Genomic DNA, 18,162 nt, shown 5'->3' with positions numbered 1-18,162 from the left:
GGTGCTATATAAATGTGACCATTTACCATTAGTCCTATGTAGCACTTTTCCAGACATTCAAAGTCGCTTCCCAATGAAACTACAGTGTTTCTCATAATGACCTGCCCAGAATGTCTAACCACTGTTTGAACTGGCCTGTTGAAAAGGAGTAGAAATCAGAAAAAGTGAAGACAGCTGTGAAATTTTCATTGACTTTTTGTTTGTGATTGACATTATGTCTTGGAATAAATCAATCTGAGGCACTGTGTATATAAATGAATGGAATTGTACAGAAGGGACAGTGAATGGATGTCTGGAGGAGTCGGTATGTCAACTTCTACCTGGTATTGCATGAAAACGAAAAAGAAAACCCCTCCAGTTTTTTTATATGTTGTAGATGACACATAGGGCTACATTTTTCCCATTGGCGTCGGAGAGTTTGGGCGTGTCCCACAGGGTCAATTTCAAGGTCAAAATATAGGTACAAAAGTCATCCACCTAAAAAATACCAATATACTTGTAAAAATTCATATTTAGTCACATTTAGATTCCTCGTGGTCTTCCCTTTACAGACATACCTGTTTTTTTGAAAATCGGACCAGTGGTTGCTGAGTTACAGCAATTTGAAAGTAGCCACAGCCTTTTTCGCGAAAACGTGAAAAATGAAAAAATGAAAATGCGATATCTCGAAAAACCTTTGGTCCGATTAGTTTGAAATGTGAATTTCTGGCTTTACTGGCCATGAATTACATATATACCAAATTTCACAAAAGTTGGAGAGGGTGAGGTTTAAAAATGCTATTTTTTGGGGTGATCTGAGATGGACTGACCTAGCTGTGCAGTGAGAACTTTGGTTCAGGTAAGTGAAGCAACGCGGAAACATTGTAACGCAAACGAGGCTAGGCTACAAACAAACGCTAGGCCATCTGTTTACCTACGTGAATATACTCTGGCCAAGGCTGTAAGCTCCAGTCGAAAAGCTTTGTGTAATGTCAAACTGGAGGAAATGTGCTCGGTTAAGGCGGGGGGTCAGAGGTTAAAATGTCGCCCACTGACCCGTGTGAACTGCCCGTCGGGGAGAGCAACGTAAACACACTTCTCTTGTTAACGTTACCCTGATCCACAGCTGATAAAACCATAGACTATCGATAAAACACGACTCATAATGGACTAAAACAAGATAACAACCCTCACAGCTTTACTGTTTGAGAGAGATGAGCGCCGACACATGCTCGCGCTCGCAAAAGGCAGATACGTTTTTTTGTTTATTATTTACCCGTCCTGTGACCAACAACATTTTGCACCTCTTCACCTGATGTATCTTGGCATCCGTGACCCATCCTGAGATAAAGCAGTGACAGTCCGGCTTCACCGGTGTATGGAGAGGGATTATGGACCACAGAAATGTAGATAGGCCCGTAAACATTAGATGCGGCGAACTGTCACTGATTTTAAGTGGCGTTAAAAAAATCTTTATAAGGATAAAATCCCAAGGTTTCAATCTTCATTGTGTATCTGTTCAGCTCCGCTGCTCAAGTGTGCAATTTTTTGATGTAGCATCTTGAATTCAACTAGTTGAGACGCAGGCTCATTTCAGGCTCCTGTAGTACCGCTGCTGCCCTGAAAAGGGCGCTGTGTGTCCTCTTTTGTGCCTTCTCACAAGTTACGGCCCTGAAATTCTGTTTCTAAATTGCTAATACTAATAAAGATTGTGTATTTGTCCAGATGGAGATTTCCCGGTGACTCCACTAAGATCCACAGCTGAATGGAGAGGATCAGCTTCATACAGAGGATACAGAGGTAAGACGGGAGCTGTGAGGGCACTGCAGAACTCACAATATTAGTCAGTGGTCAAGGTCACATTTATTTATAAAGCACATTTACAACAACCATCGCTGCCCAAAGTGCTGCACACAGGCAATACACAATAAGTAAATAAGTAAATCACAAACAATAGCAATAACAAGAAGCACCAAAGACAGTCCTGCTCAGCTTGTGTTGAAGGCCCGTGTAAACAAATGGCTCTTTAAGAGAGATTTACAAACTTACACTCGAGGGAAGACTGTTCCAAAGTGTGGGCGCCGCAACTGCAAAAGCTCGGTCACCCCTCGTTTTCATCTCGAAACAACTAGCAACATTTCATTTGCCAACCTCGTTTGGGACATGACCCGACAGAAGCTCTGACAGGTAAGAAGGATCCGTCCTTTTTAAACACTTAACCATCAATAGGACCTTTAGGGTTTTAAGCGCAGGCTCAAGACCCACCTTTATACCTTAGCTTTTAGCTTTACTTTAGTTCCATTTCTTTATCTATTTATTAAGCTTCATATTTATTGATGTTTATTGATATTTTGATCTTTACTCTTACTGGTTTTCACTTTGTTTTTAAACTTTGTATAATTGTTTTTATGCTTTTTTTGACTGGCTGTGGCTGTGTGGGTGCCGTCCTGTGGGTGCCCAGGTGGAGGTGTGGCTGTGTGGGTGCTGTCCTGTGGGTGCCCAGGTGGAGGTGTGGCTGTGTGGGTGCTGTCCTGTGGGTGCCCAGGTGGAGGTGTGGCTGTGTGGGTGCTGTCCTGTGGGTGCCCAGGTGGAGGTGTGGCTGTGTGGGTGCTGTCCTGTGGGTGCCCAGGTGGAGGTGTGGCTGTGTGGGTGCTGTCCTGTGGGTGCCCAGGTGGAGGTGTGGTGTCTCTGTCCTGTGGGTGCCCAGGTGGAGGTGTGGCTGTGTGGGTGCTGTCCTGTGGGTGCCCAGGTGGAGGTGTGGCTGTGTGGGTGCTGTCCTGTGGGTGCCCAGGTGGAGGTGTGGTGTCTCTGTCCTGTGGGTGCCCAGGTGGAGGTGTGGCTGTGTGGGTGCTGTCCTGTGGGTGCCCAGGTGGAGGTGTGGCTGTGTGGGTGCTGTCCTGTGGGTGCCCAGGTGGAGGTGTGGTGTCTCTGTCCTGTGGGTGCCCAGGTGGAGGTGTGGCTGTGTGGGTGATGTCCTGTGGGTGCCCAGGTGGAGGTGTGGCTGTGTGGGTGCTGTCCTGTGGGTGCCCAGGTGGAGGTGTGGTGTCTCTGTCCTGTGGGTGCCCAGGTGGAGGTGTGGCTGTGTGGGTGCTGTCCTGTGGGTGCCCAGGTGGAGGTGTGGCTGTGTGGGTGCTGTCCTGTGGGTGCCCAGGTGGAGGTGTGGCTGTGTGGGTGCTGTCCTGTGGGTGCCCAGGTGGAGGTGTGGTGTCTCTGTCCTGTGGGTGCTGTCCTGTGGGTGCCCAGGTGGAGGTGTGGCTGTGTGGGTGCTGTCCTGTGGGTGCCCAGGTGGAGGTGTGGCTGTGTGGGTGCTGTCCTGTGGGTGCCCAGGTGGAGCTGTGGTGTCTCTGTCCTGTGGGTGCCCAGGTGGAGCTGTGGTGTCTCTGTCCTGTGGGTGCTCAGGGTGCACGTTCATCTGCTCTTTTTTTTACATTCATATCTTGATAAAAATTGTGGACACATATTATACACATTTTTAATTATTTATTTATGTACAACAAACATTTACAAACATTAGAATTCAGAAAATGTATTGACTGTGGTTGTGCTAATCACTACAGACACATATTGCAAAATGCCTATACTACCCTCCATATAAGACAGTTGTTAATAATTGTGTCTATTTTAGCTGCACAAGATATTACTTCCATTTCCTTCCTTTTTTTTTTTTTTTTTACAAATATTGCAGTAATATTTCTTCACATGAAATGACAGTCATGACAGTTCTCAAATGGCTAATTTTTTCCTCATTCCATGCAGTCCTGTAGTTTGTACATTGTAGTAGAGCGAAGCATTATTGATCATTTTCTACCAGAGACACGGAGCCGCTGTGCACTGTGAATCCAGCAAACAGAGGCTGAGAGAAAGAGGCGTGGTAAGTGTAGAGGAGGGTCTTTCTGCCTTCTTTTATCTCATAAAAGGACAGAGACCCGCCTGTGTAGTCCAGATACACCGCCACTCGAGTTTGGTAGCAGGAATCGTTGTGAGATGAGTGAGCTGTGCGGTAGAAGTGAGGAGCGTGAGAGAGAGTGAACTCTGTCCCATCATGGCTGACACTGAAACTTTCCCTGGAGATCTTCAGGGCCCAGGACTCTTTGTCGGCTCCAAACTCACTGTTTTTACCATCTTCTTTTGTTGTGATCCCAATGTAACTCAGTGCAACACAAACATCTCCGTTCTGCCTCAAATCCATGTCCAAGACCATCTCCCAGTAATGACGGTCATTCAGAGCAGTGGAGCAGAGGACTGATGGACCGGAGTGGAACCTGTGCTGGTCTTCAGGGTATGTGTGCTCTTCTTCCACGAAGGTCACAGTGCGGTTGTTGTCAGACACCTTCAGTCGTCCATTGGCTGTGTTTGGATCCAGAGACAGTTCACAGAAATCTTTAAAGTAAAACACAAGGCTTTAACTCATTGTGCACGAATAGAAAATGTTCTGTTTTTCTTCTGAAACTGTGGTAAAAATCTGGTTAAGAAAAAGAGGTACATATTTGTCATGCAGAATCTGTATCTGATCTATCTGAACACTGACCGAACATTTGAAGAATAAGAAGATAATTGCAATATTCCTACAAAAACACCCCCTGATATTTTCAATGAAGGTATTCGAGTCGTCTTCTGTACTCAGTGGTTGGAGTCTCGAACGTTTCGCCTCTCATCCAAAAGGCTTCGTCAGTTAACTAAGGTTCTGCTCAGCCCGCAGCCTGGATAAAGACCAAAGGGGAGGAGTTGGGGTAGGCCCGGCTCCTCCCCAGAAACTACCGTTACTCTCACCTGAGTCAGTGAGTAAACACCTTTGAAGGAGAGCGTCTCTAACGACCTGCTCGCTCCAGAGCATCGATGTGTCCTGACCTATTCATGGCTGATCACAGCTAATTACCTGCCTATTGTTCTGTTGATGCTGATGTGCCGTCTCATTGGACTGGCAGTGATCGGCTGTCGGAGAAGGAGATTAGAGTAATGTAGAGAAAGATGAAATCTGAGTCCCCCATTCCGGTTCATGGAAGGATTTCCTTGACAAAAATAGCTTCTTTTTACTCCTCGTTCAAACCAACGTTCTTCTTTTGCTAAGATTTTGACCTCTCCGTGCACAGCCGACTGGGGGCCACTGGTGCTTTTCTCTTCGGTGTTGATAAAGTCTCTTCTGTAGTACTTGTTTCGTTTCTCCAATATAATGTTCTTTGCATCTAATAGAATAAACCAAATTGCTTTGTTTGTGGCTCGGCGTTTTGTCTTTGGGATGAACTAGTTTTCGCCTCAGTGTATTCACCGGTTTGTGGTTCACTGGAATCTTGTGCTGTCTAAAGATTCTCTGAAGCTTCTCTGAGACCCCGGCTACATACGGCACAGCTACTCCCTTTCTTCTGGGCTCTGTGGTCTGTCCTGTTCTTTGGGTGCTTAGTTCGCCGACGAAGCCTTTTGGATGAGAGGCGAAACGTTCGAGACTCCAACCACTGAGTACAGAAGACGACTCGAATACCTTCACTGAAGATGGACAACCCCTGTACGACTGAGAGCTAACACAGACATCCCCTGATATATATTTTTTTATAAATGCTTTTTTCCTACAGCATCTTCTCACAACATCTATTGCATAACTGATGACGCCATCGAAGGCATTATATAGTAGCACAACCACAACACAAGATGAATATGTATCGATAAGAGTACCGTTAAAGTACCGCATTGATAAGGAGTATCGATAAGAGGAGTAGTTTCGATAAATCTTTAACAATACCCATCCCTACAATTCATACAGTACTAATCCAGAAGGATCCCTCAAAGGTCACCGTTTTCAGCACAACGCGCCAGTAATCAGATACACTGCAGGAATAATAAGCTGGTCAAAGGAATGAGATACAGACCACAGACTAAACCTCTTAGAACTGCACTTTGCTGGACAGAGAAGTCTAATGTATTTCTTGGGATCTAAGAACAACAAAAATACTGCGCAGAACCCTCATGTTCCCGGGCCTTTGGTAGAGGAGCCGATGGGAGAGACTGCCAGCAGAGGGTGAGAAAGTTCTATAAATGACTTACACTTTTTCAGACCTGGTGTCAGCCATTTCTCTCCAGCAGGCTCCAGTCTAGAGACAAAACAAACATTTATTTATTTCCCTTCGAAATTGAGTGCATTTTATCAACACATTTACAAATGGGTTAAAATGGCCGACCTAATGACATGTGTCTATTGAATGAACCTGAAAGAGCTCGGACTTGAGAGTCTGGGAGGCTCACCTGAGAGAGTCCAGGGCGCCTTGAGGAGCTCGCAGAGCGGTCAGGAGCTCAGCCGAGACTCCGGGATGATTGTAGCTCAAGTCTAACTCTCTCAGATGGGAGGAGGCAGAGGTCAGAGCTGAGGCCAAAGAAGCCGCGCCCCTCTCTGAGACCAGACATCCAGACAGCCTAAAAACACACAGTGTTATCCCCTACAGAGGCGGAGTGCATGACGGGAGCATCTTACCTCAGGATCCTCAATCTACAGGGGGCGCTCTTCAGTCCCTCACTCAGCCGCTCCACTCCGGAGTCCCACAGGTCATTGTTGCTGAGGTCCAGGTGTGTTAAACTGGAGGAGCTGAGGACAGAGGCCAGAGGACCACAGCTCCTCTCAGACAGGTTACAGCAGGACAGGCTAAAAACAGAAGTTACACATGAATGAATGAACAGTGCTTTGGCTGCAACACTTTTTAAACTTTGAGTGAGTAATCTTACATGGCTTTGTTTGAGGCCTTCAGTACTGGCATTAGACTCTGGAATGCTTCTTCTGAGGGACAGTACTTTCTGAGATCAAATTCTCCCTGCAGTGAGTCTGAGGATAGAAGGATGAAGGACAGGGCAGACCACTGAGCAGGAGTCAAACGTTGGTCATAGACTCCTCCTCCTCTCATGACCTTCTGTATCTCCTCCTCCAGACTGCGGTCGTTAAGTTCGTTCAGACAGTGAAGCAGATTCAGGCTCCTCTCTGCAGACAAGCCCTTTTCATTCAACTTCTCTTTGATGTACTTTACTGTCTCATCATTGGTTTTCACTCTTTCTGTGTGGGTCAGCAGACCGGTCAGCAGGCTCTGATTGTCTGGCAGAGACAGCCCCAGGAGGAAGCGCAGGAACAGGTCCAGGTGTCCGTTTGGACTCTCTAAGGTTCGGTCTACTGCAGAGCCGTAGAAGGCTGCATTAAACCACGTTGATCTATATTGTGTTGACAGCAGATTCTTTCGATGGTTGAAGAAGGTGTGATGGACATGAAGAGCAGCCAGAAACTCCTGCACAGTCAGATGGATGAAGCAGTAGACCTTGTCCTGGTACAGGCCTTGTTCTTCTCTAAACACCTGTGTGAAGACTCCGGAGTAACGAGCGATCTCTGCAGCGTCCAGTCCACACTCTTCCAGATCAGACTTGTAGAAGATCAGGTTTCCTTTCTGCAGCTGCTCAAAGGCCAGTTTTCCCAGAGACTTCACCATCTCCTTGGTCTCCTCAGTCCAGTGAAGGTCTGCTCCTGTTCCCTCATGATACTTGATGTTCTTGACTTTGGCATGAACCACCAGGAAGTGGACGTACATCTGGGTGAGGGTGGTGGGCAGATGGTCAGTGATATTAGACTTCAGCAGATGCTCCAGGACTGTGGACAGGATCCAGGAGAAGATGGGGATGTAGCTCATGATGTACAGGCTGCGGATGCTCTTGATGTGGGAGATGACTTTATTGGCCTGTTCCTCGTCTCTGAACCTCTTCCTGAAGTACTGCTCCTTCTGTGGGTCGCTGAACCCTCGCACCTCTGTCACCATGGAGACGCACTCAGCAGGGATCTGATTGGCCGCCGCGGGGCGTGTGGTTATCCAGAGGCGAGCGGAGGGAAGCAGGCTCCCCCTGATGAGGTTCACCAGCAGCTCCTCCACTGAGGCGCTCTCTGTGGGCTCCGTCAGGACTTTGGTTTTAGTGAAGTCCAGAGGAAGTCTGCACTCGTCCAGACCGTCAAAGATGAAGAGCACCTTCACGTCTTCGAACCTGCAAAGGCCTTTGGTTTGACTGAAGAAGTGATGGACCAGCTCCACCAGGCTGAACTCTGAGTCTCTGAGCACATTGAGCTCTCTGAAAGTGAAGGGGAGCAGCAGCTGGACGTCCTGGTTGGATTTTCCTTCAGCCCAGTCCAGACAAAATTTCTGAGTCAGAACTGTTTTCCCCACGCCGGCCACGCCCACCGTCAGCATCGTCCTGATTGGCTGTCCATACTTGTATTGTGTAAATACGTCCTCAAGGTGTATAGGGGTGTCTGGTGGTTTCCAAGATGTGGCCTCGATGTGTCTGACCTCATGTTCCTGGTTGACCTCCGAGGGCCCTCCTTCTATGATGTAGAGCTCTGTGTATATTTGACTCAAGGGGGCGGGACTCTCTTCAGCCACTCCCTCAAATACCTGGGCGAACCTCTTCTGCAGGTGCATCTTCAGTTTACTGCAGCATCTAACATCTGCAGATGCTGGTGAAAGACACAAAGATCAGTTCAGACAAGAGCAGCAAAAAGACCCATTGAAACGCGCCTCTTACTGTATTTCGTTTCCCCTCAGCTTAGTTTTAGTCCGTAATTAAATGTTACAAAGATAAATCCATTTTGCTGTGTTCAGTGGTAAAAACAACACAATGGTAAAGTGGAGAAAGTTAGAGGATCGCAGCGATACAGAGTAAAAGCAACATATGCACAAAGGTGGTGGCTCTCGTAATAATCCAGATCTCTGTCTTTGCTGTAAAAGCCAAAGTGAGTTTTAAAAGTGCCCCGGAGCATCTCAAGACATCGCACTCACACCAACAGCGGCGGGAGAGAAAAGAGAGACAAGCTTCCATTCATCCCCTCTGCTGCCTGGCGACCGGTAAAGAAGCCTCCGGAAACACACAGGAGAGCGGCTCCATACAGGCGGCCGGAGCAGCATTTGCACAGAGTTGAAATCAATCCAACGCTATTCAAATACTGAGCCATTTCCAGCGGCAACCACCAACCACAGAACAAGATCTGATAGACACCTGTGCGTAATTGGCTATTGCACTTCAGCTGCGTCTCAAACCCCGCCTCCAGCTCCTCCTGCACAAGGGGGGGCTGGCGAAGAAAGTAGAGCGAGTTCCCATCGTCTGAGCGTCTGAACAGATGTCATGTTTGTACTGGAAGCTGTGAAGAAGGAGCTCTTTCTAACCTACTCTGGACACACCTGTTGTTTTTTCTTACCTAACGATAACGTCAGAGAAAAGTGTGTTTGGCTACGAGGACTTTGTTCAACCTTCCTTTAAGAAGAGGCCACTCGCCAGAAGTTGTTTTTTTCTCTCTGGGATTCGGCGACTTTCACCAAAATAGTGCTGTGTTTTTCAACCTTTTTTGAGCCAAGGCACATTTTTTTCATTGAAAAAATCACGAGGCACACAGCAGACAATATAAAGCCTATATTCAGTCGTTCACATCAAAGTGTCTTGAATAGGAACACTGTATAGTCTCGCGAGCCACAATGCCACAGTCACCGCCACCTGCCGCATCCATGCATCACTAATTCTCATGTTTCCAAGAAATTAGCGACCTGATATAGAGTATTTGTTACTTGGTTGCTCTACTCTAGACAGCACAGACACTCGAAAACAGTACATTATTTGCGGAAAACAATGAATTTGTTTTAAAAAAAAACAACTAGGTGAAATTGGATAATTTTCCAAGGCACACCAGACAATATCTCACGGCGCACTAGTGTGCCACGGCACAGTGGTTGAAAAACACTGAAATAGTGTTTTTCTGTGACTGTCACTGATGGATGTTTGATGAACCTTCAGCAGAACCAAAGTGGATTCACTTTTATAACCAACGCCCGTCCCATAATGTAAACACCTGATGGACCAGAGCGGAGAGTCAATCAGAACATGTGTTAGCTTGTGTGTGTTAGCTTGTGTGTGTTAGCGTGTGTGTTAGCGTGTGTGTTAGTGTGTGTGTTAGCTTGTGTGTGTTAGCTTGTTTGTGTTAGCTTGTGTGTGTTAGCGTGTGTGTTAGTGTGTGTGTTAGCTTGTGTGTGTTAGTGTGTGTGTTAGCGTGTGTGTGTTAGCTTGTGTGTGTTAGCTTGTGTGTGTTAGCGTGTGTGTGTTAGCGTGTGTGTTAGCGTGTGTGTTAGTGTGTGTGTTAGTGTGTGTGTGTTAGTGTGTGTGTTAGCATGTGTGTGTTAGCGTGTGTGTGTTAGCTTGTGTGTTAGCTTGTGTGTGTTAGCTTGTGTGTTAGTGTGTGTGTTAGTGTGTGTGTTAGCTTGTGTGTTAGTGTGTGTGTTAGTGTGTGTGTTAGCTTGTGTGTTAGCTTGTGTGTTAGTGTGTGTGTTAGCTTGTGTGTTAGTGTGTGTGTTAGCATGTGTGTGTTAGCTTGTGTGTTAGTGTGTGTGTTAGCGTGTGTGTGTTAGCGTGTGTGTTAGCGTGTGTGTTAGTGTGTGTGTTAGCATGTGTGTTAGTGTGTGTGTTAGCATGTGTGTGTTAGTGTGTGTGTTAGCATGTGTGTGTTAGTGTGTGTGTTAGCATGTGTGTGTTAGCGTGTGTGTTAGCATGTGTGTGTTAGCATGTGTGTTAGCTTGTGTGTTAGCTTGTGTGTGTTAGCTTGTGTGTTAGTGTGTGTGTTAGTGTGTGTGTTAGCTTGTGTGTTAGCTTGTGTGTTAGCATGTGTGTGTGTTAGCTTGTGTGTTAGCTTGTGTGTTAGCATGTGTGTGTTAGCTTGTGTGTTAGCTTGTGTGTTAGCATGTGTGTGTTAGCTTGTGTGTTAGCTTGTGTGTTAGCATGTGTGTTAGCATGTGTGTGTTAGCGTGTGTGTTAGCTTGTGTGTTAGCGTGTGTGTGTTAGCTTGTGTGTTAGCTTGTGTGTTAGCATGTGTGTGTTAGCTTGTGTGTTAGTGTGTGTGTTAGTGTGTGTGTTAGCTTGTGTGTGTTAGCGTGTGTGTTAGTGTGTGTGTTAGCTTGTGTGTGTTAGCTTGTGTGTGTTAGCTTGTGTGTGTTAGCGTGTGTGTGTTAGCGTGTGTGTTAGCGTGTGTGTTAGCGTGTGTGTTAGTGTGTGTGTTAGTGTGTGTGTTAGTGTGTGTGTTAGCATGTGTGTGTTAGCGTGTGTGTTAGCTTGTGTGTTAGCTTGTGTGTGTTAGCTTGTGTGTTAGTGTGTGTGTTAGTGTGTGTGTTAGCTTGTGTGTTAGCTTGTGTGTGTTAGCTTGTGTGTGTTAGCTTGTGTGTGTTAGCTTGTGTGTTAGTGTGTGTGTTAGCTTGTGTGTGTTAGCTTGTGTGTGTTAGCTTGTGTGTGTTAGCTTGTGTGTTAGTGTGTGTGTTAGCTTGTGTGTGTTAGCTTGTGTGTTAGTGTGTGTGTTAGCATGTGTGTGTTAGCTTGTGTGTTAGTGTGTGTGTTAGCATGTGTTTGTTAGCTTGTACGTGTTAGCTTGTGTGTGTTAGCTTGTGTGTTAGCTTGTGTGTTAGTGTGTGTGTTAGCATGTGTGTGTTAGCTTGTGTGTGTTAGCTTGTGTGTGTTAGCTTGTACGTGTTAGCTTGTGTGTTAGCTTGTGTGTGTTAGCGTGTGTGTGTTAGCTTGTGTGTTAGCATGTGTGTTAGCATGTGTGTTAGCATGTGTGTTAGCATGTGTGTTAGCATGTGTGTTAGCCATTTATGAAGCTGTGTTGCAGATGTCAACTCCTTATAACTGCATCGTGAAGTAACTTTTTGCTTACTTTATATTTCTATTACTGCTAAAGTTGTATGTGCGGAGAGAGGGGGCGGAGTTAACTGAATCGAAGCGTTGTGTCTTCTGGGTTTGAAAAATACCTCCAGAAAATACTTATATTTATCACAAAAAATAGTGCTCCATAGTGGTAGTTGTACAATATATCAAATGAATGCCTATAGTTTACTTAAATGGCTAAAATAGCAGATACAGATCCTTTAAGTAGATTGTAGGGGTGTTGAAAAAAATCTATTACGTCGCGCGATTCTCCCATCAATGCAAAAATGCGTCTGAATCGATGTTTATAAATCTATTTTGGGGGAAATATTCATTGCAGCATCTCCCTTTGGTCCTGCACTTTTACTCCTGCTCACTAGATGGCAGGGCCCCTTGAGTAACAATAGAATATCACGAAAGTTATTTATGGATGGCTTTTTACAGTGTAGTCTGGCGGAGTTTAGAGAAACACAGCAAAGAAGGGGAAGGAGTCACACCGCACTCTCGATCCTTTGCTCAGCTTAACATTCGATATTAGACATTTTCCCTCATTTTTGTCATTTTTTTGTCAATTTTTTATCACATTTTTGTCCATTTTTTATCACATTTTTGTTACATTTTTGTCATTTTTTTGTAATTTTTTAATCACATTTTTGTCACATTTTTGTCATTTTTTTATCACATTTTTATCACATTTTTATCACATTTTTGTCACATTTTTGTCATTTTTTATCAAATTTTTATCAAATTTTTGTAATGTTTTAGTCAATTTTTTTATCATTTTTTTGTCATTTTTTTGTCATTTTTTTATCACATTTTTGTCACATTTTTGTCACATTTTTGTCATTTTTTTGTCAATTTTTTATCAAATTTTTGTCAATTTTTGTCACATTTTTGTAATTTTTTATCACATTTTTATCAAATGTTTGTAATGTTTTAGTCAATTTTTTATCATTTTTTTGTCATTTTTTTTATCCAATTTTTGTCACATTTTTGACATTTTTTGTCACATTTTTGTAATTTTTTTCTCAATTTTTTTTTGTCATTTTCTTGAATCTATTTTGGGGGAAATATTCATTGCAGCATCTCCCTTTGGTCCTGCACTTTTACTCCTGCTCACTAGATGGCAGGGCCCCTTGAGTAACAATAGAATATCACGAAAGTTATTTATGGATGGCTTTTTACAGTGTAGTCTGGCGGAGTTTAGAGAAACACAGCAAAGAAGGGGAAGGAGTCACACCGCACTCTCGATCCTTTGCTCAGCTTAACATTCGATATTAGACATTTTCCCTCGTTCTCCGCTTAATGAACAAACTTTGCGCTCCATCGGAAGCGTGAATACAAAGGAAGATCCGTGGCAAACAGAGGCAAAAGTGGAATAAAGGTGAATGGACAGAGTTCTTACTGGAGCTCAGCCGCACAGCCAGGTCCTGCTGGTCCGTCCTCCTGAGGAAGTCCAGGGTGGTGTTCAGCAGAGCCTCTCTGCTGCGCCGGTCCTCCTCACTCTCGGGCTTCTGTGAGCTCTGTTCCTCTGTCTCCGAGGCCACGAGCCTGTGGAGCCTCTGCACCTGCGCCACGAAGTGCTCCTCCACCCGCTGGGACAGGGAAAAAGATTCTGTTCTAAAGGGAAATTCATTGTAGTTCCACATATCAAAAGGAATTAGAGATTATTTTACTGACTTCAAAGGCAACGTCCAGCTGAGTCGGAGGCTTTTGGACACTGCAAACAATGAACAGAGACAGTTTTTGTGGCCTTTGGATCCAAATATTAAAATTTGTTCACACATAATACCAAATAGCGTAGTTTTAGTTTGAATTGGGTGCTTTATTTCATCAGGCAAACGGGTGTGAGGTACAAAACAAACAATTACAACAAATAGCTATATTGGAAAAGAACTATATTAATTTGTAAAGCATTTGCATGTGTTCAAAATGTTCTTTCGTCTGTGTGCCGTCATAGATCACACTATGTATTTTGGGGGAAATTCCAATCAGGAGGACACAAGAGGGCTTGATTTTTGGAGTCTGTGATGATCAGATGTTATATGTGGAGGGGACTTCACGCAGTCGCAGCTGGTCAGGGACGACTCCAATGACGGCCAGTTCACCTGAGAGTAAAGCAGACAGTGATGTGTCCTGTAGAGGGCGTTTGTAGCAAAACCAATTGCAGTATAAAAAAGCGTCCAGGTTTTGAAGGTGACAAAGTTCTTGCATTTAAGAGCACACAAACATTCTCTCACATCGCATTTAGTACCGAGAGCACATTTATAAGTACACCACGCACCCTTGATGTGTGATCAATAAACATGTATCACACTACAGCATTTATAGCCACGGCTAGTTTGTTTAATTTGCAATGTCTGGCTTTTCAGATGGACACAGAAACATTTTGACATCATCACATTGTTGCTTTTATGGACTATAATAGTGATATTCTCTGTTACGTTTGTCTGTCTGTCTTTTTTACATGTTTTTACGGACCTTTGTGAGTCTGAAATAAAGCTTGATTATTATTGTTATGCTCTAAAACAGGGGTAGGCAAGAGGGCTGAAGCCGCTGATTATAAACCCAAAGTAAAGCCCAACACTGGATAAATGACCATCATGAGATAAATCACTTCACATTGCTTGAATTAAAGTTCTTCTATGTTAAATTTGAGTCGGTTTGAACTAATCTAAGATACAAATGCTATAGCGCCGATGGAACAAGAATAAAACCCACGTGAAACGACACAAAATTATCTGAATTAAGAGACTAACTACGACTAGAGGTTTTATCTCATCTAAAACCAAACCAAATCTACCCAACCCTTAGATTTAATCTCTTAATTCAAGTACATTTATCTATTTTCTTCCTTAAAACAATTATTCTTTGTTCTTTCTTCTTTCTAATGCCAGTGTCCTACATCAGGGGTGGCCAACCCGCGGCTCTCGAGCCGCATGCGGCTCTTGGCCAATCAGAGTGCGGCTCTTTGCATGATTGGAGATGTTTCATACAATGCGGCTCTTTGCAAAATAATTGGTAAATATTTCCCATAAACTGTAACAGTCTTTGACCAAAAATCCAACCATCGTCCTACAGACGCTGTTTCCATCTCTACATGAATGAGAGTCCGTATCTCTCTCCTTTTCGAGGCGGCGCGTAAAAGGTGCCCGTGCAGCTTCACTCACAGCGGGATGTAGGTTGAACAACAGGCAGATCGTGGCACTAGGATTAGCTTCTGTGCTTTTCAGATTTCTGATCAGCTACTCTTTATTTGATGTAATTTGGCCACATATTCACAGAAAAAGATCAAAATTAGGAAATTGATAAAAGCGGAGCTCTTTTGAAGCGTATGATGCGAAGCGCGACATCGTAACGCGGAAATACACAAAGTCATTGACTTTTCTTTCACATGTGACAGTAGCTGTAACAGATGCAACTTAAAACAGACTCTCAGTCGTCCAGAGGCTCCTGGTTAAAGTTCATGAACTTTGTGCAGCCTAGAGTGCGTTCTCTGCACAGTCCAGTCAGGACGAAGCTGCAGGCACTGAGCGCACAGGCCAGGGGCGAATCAGAGAAGGGGGCTCAGTGGGCAGGGCCCCACATACAAACACACCCCAGCATAAAAAAATAAAAAAAATCTAATTCTGTCTCAGTCAGAGCAGAACAGCACAAAATGTCATTTAATATACATGTATTTCAATCTTGTTGAGGAGTAAAACCATTCAATCTAACACAATTATTAAAAAAAAGAAAGAAAAAGGCATAAAGTTATAGTTTATTGTGATTAAATAAAACGGTCACTTTCTATTTAATCACAATAAACGACCGCCCCGGAATCTCGCTAATGGTCGGTGCCTTTGTGGCTCTTCACAGGATCAAGGTTGAAAATTTCGGCTCTTGGTCTCTGACTGGTTGGCCACCCCTGTCCTACATCATATATGACCTAACTGGGTGCATTGTCACTATTTCTACCTTTTTTTTCTCCCACTTAATTCTAATAATGTTAAAAGTTCTCTCTGATTTGTGTAATAGCGTTTCTCAAAATCATCTTGAGGGCCAGAGGTTCTGTGCTGGAGGGCTGGATTTGGCCCCCGGGCCTGACGTTGCCTAGCCCTGCTCTAAAACGTGATCTAGAATGTGATGATGTCATAATGTCAGGTGGAGCAGGGGCCAGTTGACTAAATTACGGCAAAATTAAAGCACCGCCTCATTCATTAGTTCATTCAGCAGTTCGTTAGTTCAACTTTTTTATGTCTGATTATTCACAGACAAAACACAATCAATATCTCAACTGAAAGAAAGTTATTGTTGGTGATTTGGCTCGTCCTCGCTCTGCAGCCTGTACTATCTCTCCCCTCACTCTTCTCCCCTCGCACGCCCGCAGCCTTGAGGCCCTGGTCTCAGCTCGGCCCTGGTCTCAGCCCTGGTCTCAGCTCGGTCTCAGCTCGACCCTGGTCTCAGCTCAGCCCTGGTCAAACTCGGCCCTGGTCTCAGCTCGGCCCTGGTCTCAGCTCGGTCTCGGCTCGGCCCTGGTCTCAGCTCGGCCCCGGTCTCAGCTCGGCCCTGGTCTCAGCTCGGCCCTGCTCTCAGCTCGGTCTCGGCTCGGCCCTGCTCTCAGCTCAGCCCTGGTCTCAGCTCGGCCTTGCTCTCAGCTCGGCCCTGGTCTCAGCTCTCCCCTGGTCAAACTCTCCCCTGGTCTCAGCTCGGCCCTGGTCTCAGCTCGGCCCTGGTCTCAGCTCGGCCTTGCTCTCAGCTCGGCCCTGGTCTCAGCTCGGCCCTGGTCTCAGCTCGGCCCTGGTCTCAGCTCGGCCCTGGTCTCAGCTCCGCCCTGCTCTCAGCTCCGCCCTGCTCTCAGCTCCGGTCTCACCTCAGCCCTGGTCTCACCTCGGCCCTGGTCCCAGCTCGGCCCTGGTCTCAGCTCGGCCCTGGTCTCAGCTCTCCCCTGGTCAAACTCTCCCCTGGTCTCAGCTCGGCCCTGGTCTCAGCTCGGCCCTGGCCTCAGCTCTCCCCTGGTCAAACTCGGCCCTGCTCTCAGCTCGGCCTTGCTCTCAGCTCAGCCCTGGTCTCAGCTCGGCCCTGGCCTCAGCTCGGCCCTGGCCTCAGCTCGGCCCTGGCCTCAGCTCGGCCCTGGTCTCAGCTCGGCCCTGGCCTCAGCTCGGCCCTGGCCTCAGCTCGGCCCTGGCCTCAGCTCGGCCCTGGCCTCAGCTCGGCCCTGGCCTCAGCTCGGCCCTGGCCTCAGCTCGGCCCTGGTCTCAGCTCGGCCCTGGTCTCAGCTCGGCCTTGCTCTCAGCTCGGCCCTGGTCTCTGCTCGGCCCTGGTCTCAGCTCAGCCCTGGTCTCTGCTCGGCCCTGGTCTCAGCTCGGCCCTGGTCTCAGCTCGGCCCTGGTCTCAGCTCGGCCCTGCTCTCAGCTCGGCCCTGCTCTCAGCTCGGCCCTGGTCTCGGCTCGGCCCTGGTCTCGGCTCGGCCCTGGTCTCGGCTCGGCCCTGCTCTCAGCTCGGCCCTGGTGTCAGCTCAGCCCTGTTCTCAGCTCAGCCCTGGTCTCGGCTCGGCCCTGGTCTCGGCTCGGCCCTGGTCTCAGCTCGGCCCTGCTCTCAGCTCGGCCCTGCTCTCAGCTCAGCCCTGGTCTCTGCTCGGCCCTGGTCTCGGCTCGGCCCTGGTCTCGGCTCGGCCCTGGTCTCGGCTCGGCCCTGCTCTCAGCTCGGCCCTGGTGTCAGCTCAGCCCTGTTCTCAGCTCAGCCCTGGTCTCAGCTCAGCCCTGGTCTCGGCTCGGCCCTGGTCTCGGCTCGGCCCTGGTCTCAGCTCGGCCCTGGTCTCAGCTCGGCCCTGCTCTCAGCTTTTTTTTAATCACATTTTTGTCACATTTTTGTAATTTTCTTGTCACATTTCCATCATTGTTTTCGTCTCAGTTTTGTTGCTATTTTCACAGCTTTTTTCCAGAAGCTTTTGGATTGGGGTAAAGCCAAACTGGAGAAAATGTGCTCGGTTCAGGTGGGAGTTAAGGGGTTAATGTCAAATTCATGTTGTTTTAAACTGATGTGACTAATATTTATCCATAAATATGAAGCTGTCTCTTGAATGTGGTCGGTGTCCATTATATTAGAGCGATTCTAGTTTCTCCTCCACCACAGGCGAGTCTGGCTTTTGGTTCATGTGATATGTGTTAAAGGGAGTTGTTCACTGATGATGTTTGTTGTGTGTTTGTCATATCATGGATGAAATTGAAGTATAGTTGCGCTCCGTGGCCAGTGCTTTGATGTTTATGGCCAGTGTGGTTTGTACGGCTGCGACTTTGCCGTAATGCTTCATGTAGTAATAATAATAACGCTCTGTGACCAAACGAAAGAAGGCAGCACCAGTGCTACTTGCAAAAAAGTGTGTCTCGAGCCCTTGATTCTTTTGTTTGTGCCCTTAAATGTGAAATAGCAGCCAGTACCTGTCAGAAGATTGTGTGATGTCCCGTGGAAGTATGTCCCAGCGATCCATTCCCCGCTGATGCTTGGCCCAGTCCAGCG

General features: G+C 46.4%; 1 protein-coding gene across 1 annotated transcript; it reads right to left on the bottom strand.

The window, feature by feature from the left end:
- Positions 1-3,769: 3,769 nt before the first annotated feature.
- LOC306978798 (protein NLRC3-like) lies at positions 3,770-8,411 on the bottom strand (the record flags this gene model as incomplete). The annotated part of the gene is made up of 5 exons (XM_079577478.1): positions 3,770-4,359; positions 6,028-6,062; positions 6,214-6,381; positions 6,440-6,607; positions 6,688-8,411. 5 exons carry the CDS (start codon positions 8,409-8,411, stop codon positions 3,770-3,772), a joined length of 2,685 nt encoding a protein of 894 aa, XP_079433604.1.
- Between the last annotated feature and the right edge of the window lie 9,751 nt (positions 8,412-18,162).

This window comes from Gobius niger (genome assembly GCF_951799975.1).
Source record: "Gobius niger genome assembly, chromosome: 19".
In the NCBI taxonomy this organism is placed as follows: domain Eukaryota; kingdom Metazoa; phylum Chordata; class Actinopteri; order Gobiiformes; family Gobiidae; genus Gobius; species Gobius niger.
The sequence above is the reverse complement of the archived record's forward strand: the minus strand, read 5'-3'. Positions and strand labels throughout refer to the sequence as shown.